Consider the following 9,873-nt stretch of genomic DNA (forward strand, 5'->3'; position numbering starts at 1 on the left):
TGGCCCGGGGGCCGCGGGGGTTGCGTGCCCCGGAGCCGAGTTGGTAGCGCGCGTGGGGACTGGGCTTTGTCCGCGTCCCGGGTCTGGCCCAGTGCCCTCAGAGAGGGACGCTCTCGCCCGTGACACAGCCGATGGCTCTTGTGCTGTGGAGGATCTCCATGAAAAACGTAACGACCCTCTTGCACAGCGCGTCAGAAATGCCAACAGACTTCATACAGAGGATACCTCAGTCCCTAAGATTTCTGGTTTACGTGATGAAAGAAGTGAGGGCCATCACGAGCACACAGGAGTGAGTTAACATGGGTAGGAGAGCAATGCTCACTTGCGGACACCAGCTTTGCACTTCACCTGCTCCTTGCGCGTCTGAAGCCACTTTGAATCAAGTGGATTTCTGTGTTTGAAATCCTGTTTGTGCAACTCGGAGAGCAAGTTTAAGAGGCAAAGAAAGTACACTGCAGCCATAACACTATATATATGCGCTTCAGTGCCTGGTGACACCGAGTGACACTGAGGGATCGTATACGCATTTCATCACAGTATAGTATCAAATGTCTCTTCCCAGACAGGCTTTTATCAGTCGAACTTGTGAAGTCCACAGTAAACTCAGGCACTTCCTTTCAGTACATCATCATGACACTTCCTTAATTTCATTTTTAAACTCATTATGAAAATGTATTTTTGTTGTTTTGCTGTGATTTTGACAAAAAATCAAAAGTCTGTCACATGCACACACAGAGAGCAAGCAGAATCCTTGTTCAAACACCAGAACAGTGATATTTCATTAACATGGTATTAAACATGCAGAAAGCTTTCTAGATGAGAGGATAAAATGTGGTTTTAAAGACAAGATCAACTATATCTCTTGAATGTCTTTATATGCTGAAACTAATCAACTGCACACGTATTTCAGTGTTCCTGCAGCTGGTTGCGTAGAGGTGAGATAGTATATAACTTTGGTGGGATGGCTAATCCCTGTAATAAACAACAGGCAGTTCACAACGTGAAGGCTATTAAGGGAAGAGGTCTATTTTAAAGTGTAGAAATTCCACCCATACTCCCCTCATGGTATGTATTGCATCTGGTTCTCAGCCTAATGGAAACTTGCCTTCTCCTCGCTTCCCAAAAGAAAACTCACAGTGGAATGTGTTTTTACGCTGAGAAACTTACTGTATCGAAGCTTTTCCAGCTCAGTTATTGCAAAACACTCTTTGAGAACTTCTTCCTTACTAGTGGTGCCTCTGGAGGCTAACAGTGAGAGAAGATGTGATATATTAATACCGCTTCTCTAATGTCAGAGCATGAATTATTTCTGATTAATGGCACCGGACATTATGTGTTCAGATGGCTGTGCCTCATGCCTTAAATGCTGGGAAATAAACCATGCTATAAATTATATGTCACCCATCTTTAAGAAATCATGTTGCAGTTTCTCGTAAGGCAGTGCTGGTTTTGTGCACAAGCCTTGGTGGTTACAAAACATGGCGTGCATGCCTCCGCATGTTCAATCAATTCACACAATCTGTTACGAAGTTGGTTCCTTTGGTAATACAAATTCAGTATTCAAGAGATATTTTTAAAAATCTCTTGCTGCTTTTCACCGATAGTTAAATAAACCTAGTAAAGCTGTATTGACACTTCTGCCAAGAAGGATAGAATAAGACACTTCCGTAATTAAAAAATGCTATAAGATTTTTCTACACCAAAGCAGTAATTTCTGTAGGAGTTTTTTGTTAGTCATTATGACTCTTCAGAGCAGGATTTCAGTTGAGTTGATTTAGCTGTATAATTTTGCAATGCAGAGGAAGTTGTCTTCCACTTCCGGGCACCTGAAAATAACTGGATGATACCGAGAGAATATGTTCTTCCAATCTTCTTTAAATGAAGTATCTTTAATGTATTTGTGTGAATTCATCTGTATATTAAGCTTTATTTCTTTTAGCCACATTTCTATAAAAACAAGTAGCTTAAAAGCATTTCCAAATATAAGGCTTTATTTCAGTCCCAAGTAAAGGGAAAACATCTGCTAATATTTTACTTTAGGTAATTAAGGCAATGGCAGTGAATTTAGTTCTATTTCGGTTTGTGGATTTTTCAAAAGAAACCCAAAACTGATGGGAACAATGTATTTTTGGGTACAAAGTTATGTTTAGAGTTGTCTGTCTAAACCATATTCAGCATCATTGTCATAAAGCTCTGAAGAAAAAAAAAGGTGAAAGGATGCTACAGTGTTGGCTGGCCTCAGATTTGAAAAGGCATGGCCAGATAATCATTTCAAGTTGACGTAAATATGTCAGCAGGCACCAACGGGCAGGCTTCTGGCTTCCATTGTTCAGGTCCCAGTGAACTAAATAAGGGTACTTTCTCAGCTGAAAACTAAGAATCTTCCTTCTTACGGCATAAGTTTTTAGTGATCCAGTTCACTATGCAGCTGTGTCAACGCTACCTGTAATCATTTTTTCCTACCGCTTCCCATGAGTATCGGAGAGGGATGCATCACACTTTTTCTGGCAGCACCAATATAAGCCAGATTAAAGTAACCATGTAACTTAGCCTAAGGGTGTCAATGGGGAAGTGGTACTACGAAAGCAAAACTGGAGGCTGTGGCTGTGATCTGTTCTCTCATTCAGTTAACTTGAAAAAAGCCAGAGCATGGAGGAAACAGATTGTTTCGCTTTAACTAACCTCTTGCTTACATCTGAATTGCGGAGTATATTCCAGACTGGATAGACCTGTGGTATCTTTACAGTTTTTATAGTGCAGATGATTCTGATTTTTTTTTTTTTTTTCATGATTTTCACAGATGAGCTGAGTTCCTGGATACAGCAGTCTTTTAAACATTACGTTACGCAAGAAGCTAAGCAACACTTCAACGACTATGACAAAGATGGTGATGGATTAGTGTCTTGGAAGGAGTATAATATGCAAATGTATGATCGTGTAATTGATTTTGATGAGAACACTGTCCTGGAGGATCAAGAAGAAGAATCATTTCGACAGGTAAAATGTTTCAGCACCAGTTTCTGTAAGCTGTTGGCGAAAGGCAGCAATGTTTGTTTATTGTGACGTAACAAGATGGGTAGAGAAACCGTAGCAGCTGGCACATGTTTTAACACTTTCATCTGAGATAGGGGAGTAATTAAAGGAAAGTAAGGGAGTATTAAAGCTGCTACCGACAAAACAAAGACAGACTGAAATCGTACCTCCTGAGTATTTTTTGCTAGCTGAGAGGACTGTAAGTCTATTGACAGTCTTATCACAGAGCACAGTCTCCAGCCATCATCTTCAAACAAGATGGCAATCTGTTAGATTAGGTCTGTAGCCTAACCAGTGTCCTGCCTTCAGTGGGGGCCGGTACCACTGGTGTTGGAGGTAGAGGAAACCTTTGTATTTTTTAACCTGCTTTATTGCACTGTTCTATCCACTTTTTCAGTTCTTTCTCAAGTACCCAACGTGGGGTATCAATATTGCCTGCTTTAATATTTTCTGTCCATTAGAGACCCACAGAGAAAGAAACAGCGATTCAGACATATTTAGCAATCGAAATGCAACTCTGAGAGCTAAAACTGGATGTATAAACAATAGAAGTTATGGATTAATCTCATATATGAAAACAAATATTTGAGAGTGGAAAGGAAAGAGGCAAGAGAGGCAGGGAGGGAAGGTTGACCAAGAATCACCACATAGCAAAACTTGTTTCCTTTCAAGTTACGCATTTATAAGTACATGTAAATATTTCCCAAAATGAGAATAAGTGAGTTTTTAGACTATTCTGGCCTGAGTTGTTTTGGTTTTTTTTTCTGTGAGGATTGCTTTGGCTGCTTTTAGTAAAGTAGTGGTAGATAATATAGGGTGTCAGCAGAAGTGAAGCTAAATTAGGCAATGGGCGGGGGATTTTACACATGGAAGAAACAAAACTGTAGAGCTTTGGAGGTCACTTAAGTGAATAATTACATAGCTTTTAAATAAAACAAGACTTTAAATGGAACTACCAGTCAAAATATTGATGCCGTGTTTGAGATACTGCCATCATAGATACATATGCTGAGCTAGAACTCCTACTCACTTATTTATGCTATACTTTGTTTGACTGCTTGCTAGGTTTTCCTGCTTGCTGACTTCTTCAACGTATATTGTAAAGAGCAAAATTAGCAGCATTGTACAAGTGTCACGTGTCAGCCATCTTCAGCATTCTCCTTACTTTTGGAAATCAGTGATCCTGCTCTAATCAAAATGGAAGAGTTAGACTGTGGTATTGATTTAGAATTGACATCAAGTAGGCGTATGAATTTACCAGAAGGTGGCAGCCTTGTTCATCACTTCGCAAAAAAACACTGAAAATAGACTTTTTCCCTCAATAGTTCAAGTTTATGTTGCAGTCTAGTACTTTCTGTGGTCAGTCCTTCTGAATTGCCTTCCTATTTAAACTCTCAGCTAAGGTCAGCTTTTCTTTAAGAGTACGTTTAATTATTTTGCAGAACAGTTAAGATCTTATAATTACACTTTATTTATTACATGTTATGCTCTGTATTAATCAGGTTAGCCTAATTTAGAGAGAAGCGTCAATACATAGCATATAAACTAAGAAGTACAATTTCAAATGGTTAGTTTTAAAGTATTTGTGATCTCTGGTTTGCTGGCCACTCCCTTATTCAGATCAGAGTCACACTGATAGCACACTTAATCATGGGATTCCAGAATTTTTATAGCTCACATCACATGCAGTTTGAGTAGAGATCAGTTATCAATGGTGCGGGTCTTTATTTTGTCTAAAGAGACTGTACAAAATGAAACAAGAAAAAAATACAAAAATTTTTGCACATTTGGAATACAGAAACAGGAAGTGCAAGACATTCAGAAATAAGAATTTGCCTACTTATTCTGGTTATTATTTATTTTTAAAAGGCATGCTAATATTTATACTTAAAACAGGTTAGAGAAGTGACTTTGCTTTGAAATATGTTCAGATGTAATGGACAACAGTCTTGTATTAAAGGAATCTGTCCAATCCTTCAGCACTTAAAATGGCTTCAGAAAAGACATGTTACATATATGATATTTCAAGACCTTCTTCAAACCCTTGATAAATGAGATACAGATCCAGAAGCTTAAATGTCCTTAAAATGTAAATTTTGGAATTTGCAATGGCTACCATTAATTATAATCATTGTACTCCACTAGGTTAGTTTGGGAATTGGTGACTTTTAGAAGAGGAAGCATGTTTAAAGACAAGAATTCTTGGTCTGTTCATTATCTCCCTTTCGTGTTTTTGAAGCCTTGGCTAAGAGTGTGTTTTAAATGTCTCCTTAAATTGAAACAAAGGAAGTTTTTATGCGATTCTTAGAATAAAACTACCTCAATTAAAAGTGCTGTTCTTGTTGCTTTGGATGAGCTCTTTTTAGTGAAAATACAACAACAGTATAATATGAGTAGGTAATGTGAAACCATTAATATTCTAATGAGCTTACAGCCAGCTACTATAATGTTGTTTTTCCTTTTCATTAAGTGCTCTAACTAAATCTATTTTCTAAGCTTCATTTAAAGGAGAAAAAGCGTTTTGAAAAAGCTAATAGAGATGATGTTCCTCATCTAAATGTGGATGAATTTGTTGCTTTTGAACATCCTGAAGAAGTGGAATATATGACGGTAAGATTTAGGAGGGTATCTTTATCAGCCTGTGTGTATAAGTGCAACATCTTTTTAATGCATGTGCTTAGCCCCAGTACTATAGGAACTGTGCTTTTGAGCACTTATGTGTACTGCTTTTACAGACCAAATTAAAAATCAGATAACGTGTTGTGGATCCAGTGCTGGAGTTCAGGGGCTGGAGCAGTAGTTCAGTGCTTTTCTTTCAAATCTGTTTCGAGAACTATTACTGCATGACTGTCCCAAACTTTTGGGATTGGACTGACATAGCTCTCTCTAAACTCTGTTAGGCTGGAAATACATCAGTTGGATTTTCGCCTGAGGAAGTCTCATGCCTAGTTCAGAGTTCAATTCTAGTTAGGGAGACTTACAGGAAAGATTTCTTTGCAAAGGAAAAGGTCAAGTGTCAGTTACTCTCACTTTGCTTAAAGTGACACAATAGTCACTTTTCTGGCCAAAAAAGAGCATTCAAGCCTGTCTGAAGCTTTACTATTGACTGTACTATTGGGGGTTGATTATTTCAGCCAGGAGCACTTCGTCGTTGGTCATCTGTTTCATCACTGCTGTGACTGTCGGTGTCATTCCAGCTCTGTACCGACAGTCAACCCCAGTTAAAAGTACATTGGTGCTTTTCTGCAATAGAGCCTTCAGTTTTGGCTATCTGATGCTGCAGAGCCAACTGCCAGGAGGAGTGCCATGCAAACAGAGCCTCTGTTTGTGTTGACATAACTGTTGATTATGGACAAACAAGAAAAGACAGAACTACAAGAACAGGCACGCTGGCTTCACAGGACCAAAAATACCAACCAGTTTTCCTAACAATTTCATAAAGTTGCAAAAATGCAAATTAGCGAATACATCACGTGAAAAAAGAAAAGTGAAATGAGATGATATAGCTTTGTACAAATTCACGTTTCGCAGCTACTTGTGTAGTTTTGAGTTATGATGAAGGATTCACCTTTCAGATTTGGTTTCCATAAAACCTGACATCTAAACTCTTAAGAACAGATCTGTTTTGTTGCACAGGAACCAATTACTGCACTAGTCTGTGTAAAACAGAAAAGCAGGTTTGAAATGAGCAAGTCTTTACTTTAAGGAATACCTTATTGCTCTAAAATGATTTATTGCTGTTTCTCTTGATTACAAGATGCTAATTTTTCACAAATTGACACTTTGCTTTTTGTATGTATGCAAAAGGACTTTGTCATTCAGGAGGCTTTAGAAGAACATGATAAAGATGGTGATGGATTTGTTAGCCTGGAAGAATTCCTTGGTGACTACAGAAGAGACCCAAGTAAGGAAAAAGGGCAGGGGCATGAAAGAAGGAACTGAACAAAAGCTTTTGGAATGGGGTGAATTTTATGCACCTTTATTTTCAGCTTTTTACACCTCCACCTACAGGTTCTGAGAACATTATCCTGTCTTTTAGAATAATTCAGTTTCCTGGTACTGGGCATAGTAGGTCATTATTTCAGTCTGCCCTGTATGTATTTGGCAGTAGTCTGTGTATAGCCCATTCCAGTGTTTCCTTGCAAGTTACTTGTTTTCCTAAAGACTGAAGCATATTCCTCATCGTTAGGTATGCAGCTGAAATAAGATGCAGTTTTGCTAACTGAATACATCTGCGAAACCAGCCAGCATGAATGTAAGGTTAAACTTTCTTGGTCTTTACCAGCTGAAGAAGGCAGCTGTCAGCCTTGCTTCAGAAGGATTGAAGCTATGTGTGTTTTAAGAGAGGTGGAGGGGAAGTGTAAGGAGTCCATTCACTGTACCAGATAACAAAAGCCTATCTGCTTTCACTTTTTGTTTTTTTTCCACTCTTGCCCTTCCTTAAACTTGCTCTATTCCCTCTTTAACAAGAAAAAGGACACTCGCCTGGTGTTTATTAATACTTTTCTCTAGCTGTGTTGCTCATAGATAAATATTTTATACGCTGTATTTGATTTGCTACAAGATAGCGCAAATAACTCCTCCAGTTCCAAAAAGACCAGAGGCATGTCGAAAGTCTGCTTGGTCTTAAGGAGTGCTAATTCTTAAGTGTGGACTAGCATCCTAGCTGTGGAAAATGTTTAAGCCACATGAGGATACGGAGAAATAGGGGAATAGTCAGTTTTTCTTCACTCCAATCAACCACCTGGAATTTCACCTTTATTTACCATCTTTGTTTGCCAGAGCCAGTAAAAACAATATATCTCTCATGCAACTACAGGGTTCTTTATCTTTTTCCTGCTCTGACTTTAAAAAAGCTTTTCCAAGCCAGTCTATCTGAAGTTGTTTCAAAGGAGTGAAATTGTTGCTAGGGTCCTTGCAGTAATAGAGAGGATAACAGCTTTGTCATTAAAACTTTTTAGCCAGAATTCAGAATCAGCTATAATTGTAGAAACTACTTCAACTTTTCTCCAAACGGCCATCTCTCCTGCAGACAGCGTTCCTGCAGCACACTTCAAAATGACTAATAAACCACATGGTGGGTCTGGTTTCATAATTGTCTTGTGATTTTGGGCAACAATGTATGGTGAACTGTGACATTAAGGGATAATCTACTTGTAAACTAGATGGTAGAAAGGAAGGAGAGAGACTTCACTCTTTTTCTTCTTTTATAATAGAAACCTAATTATTCTTAAACTGTTATTTATCTGCTTGAGATGTCAACTACTTTTGACTTCCATAAGTTCTAGGAAGTCAAATTATCTGTTCATGCTTGTCTGCAATGTTTATCGGTGGTGAAAGATCAGTTTGACGAATTGCTTCTCAATTTCTTGAAGAGTTAGAGACAAGTGTAAGATTGCTGGCTAGGTTGCAGGATGTAATACCGGTGCATAGGGTAAGTATAAATCATGTATACAAATAAATAAAAACAGCAAATGGAATCGCTTTGGATATATTCCAGGTATTTTAGGAAAAAAAAAAAGTAAACTAATTTGAAAGCCTGCAGTATTGGCCTGAGTCTATTGAGCCTGCACTAGTCAAGAGCTTTGCCTTCTCCATTATCTGTCACAGATGGACCTCCCTTGGATGTTAAAGCAGGGGAACAGACAGTAGAATGTTACTAAAAACTTCGGATGACCTTATAATGTCATAATCCCATGTACTGCAAAACACTAGTTATCTACCTACTTTTTGGGACACTTGTTGATTTAAAGCTTTTCCCTACTTTCCTCTGTCCGTTAAGTGCCGAGATGACCAATGTCTGAGGCCTTTAGTATTGCTCATATTGCTGTCATGTGATACTCTCAACATGGTATATCTGCAACATGATTGCTATACGTTAATGGGAGAGAGTGATCTTAACTCAGTCAAGGTGAATACTGCAAATGTAAGAGATCTCTGTCATCCACTTCAACTTCTTCCTACTGATATGTCAGCTGTCCCAGTAAGTAGGACACCATCTACTTGGCAACACATTCAGTATAAAGTATGGTTTCTCCACTATCAATTTGGGTAATCGTGGATGTATTAAAATAAACAGTTCAGTTGATGGTAACCCTTGACTTTAATGTCCCCTTAGTTAAACTGTAAGTTTACAATCTTAATATTACCTTAGCTTTAAATTCTGTTTTAATCTATGCAAGGGTTTTTTTTTTTCATATGTAGACAGATGCATTTATTTAATCTATTGGGACTGGTCTGTAAGGCTTGTCTTTGTTCAGTGAAATCACTTTTGTGTTACGTTTTATGAGATTAAGTGAATTTGCTTAGGAGAAAAGGTGAAAACATCTGCTTTAAGGTAAGGAGTGGCTTTAAACTTGACAAATGTGTCTTATTAGCTGCAAGGGAAGATCCAGAATGGATACTTGTTGAGAAGGATCGGTTTGTGAATGACTATGACAAGGATAACGACGGAAAACTCAACCCTCAAGAGCTGTTGTCTTGGATAGTACCTAATAATCAGGGTATTGCACAAGAGGAGGTATGTGTTTTGACTGCCGTTTAGATTTTCATTAATGCAGTAGAATTCTGAAGGTATCACAACAAAATGATAGATGCATTCAGATTTACCATGTCTTAGTAGCTGAAAAAGAATGCTTAGTAGATCTTTGCATGTATTTTTAACCTTTTTTTCAGTTTGACAAAGAATGCAGGTCCTTTAACTGCATTAGGCAAATTTGAAGTTCCTATTAATTGTATGAATGTTTGTAAACTAACAAAGCGCTTTTCTACATGTTTAAATAGCTTATCTGGTTTGACTTAAGGGTACAGTATTTTAATCAGTTATTTTTTAGTTATTGT

General features: G+C 38.1%; 2 protein-coding genes across 4 annotated transcripts in view; one reads left to right on the plus strand and one right to left on the minus strand.

The window, feature by feature from the left end:
- The window catches only part of SCAPER (S-phase cyclin A-associated protein in the ER), a 258,080-nt gene that overhangs the window by 175,251 nt on the left and 72,956 nt on the right, over positions 1-9,873 (minus strand). The window lies entirely within an intron of this gene.
- RCN2 (reticulocalbin 2, EF-hand calcium binding domain) overlaps positions 105-9,873 on the plus strand; it is a 13,218-nt gene continuing 3,449 nt past the window's right edge. Inside the window, exons 1-5 of one of the 3 annotated variants that reach the window (XM_009330068.1) lie at positions 105-303; positions 2,801-2,997; positions 5,530-5,643; positions 6,841-6,937; positions 9,411-9,553. In XM_009330068.1, the coding sequence (XP_009328343.1) occupies positions 300-303; positions 2,801-2,997; positions 5,530-5,643; positions 6,841-6,937; positions 9,411-9,553 (555 nt within the window). In that variant the 5' untranslated portion in view covers positions 105-299. The remainder of the gene's footprint in view (positions 304-2,800; positions 2,998-5,529; positions 5,644-6,840; positions 6,938-9,410; positions 9,554-9,873) is intronic. The other 2 variants (XM_009330069.1, XM_009330070.1) reach the window with 2 other exon arrangements.

Source organism: Pygoscelis adeliae, unplaced genomic scaffold, assembly GCF_000699105.1.
Source record: "Pygoscelis adeliae isolate BGI_AS28 unplaced genomic scaffold, ASM69910v1 Scaffold298, whole genome shotgun sequence".
NCBI lineage: Eukaryota > Metazoa > Chordata > Aves > Sphenisciformes > Spheniscidae > Pygoscelis > Pygoscelis adeliae.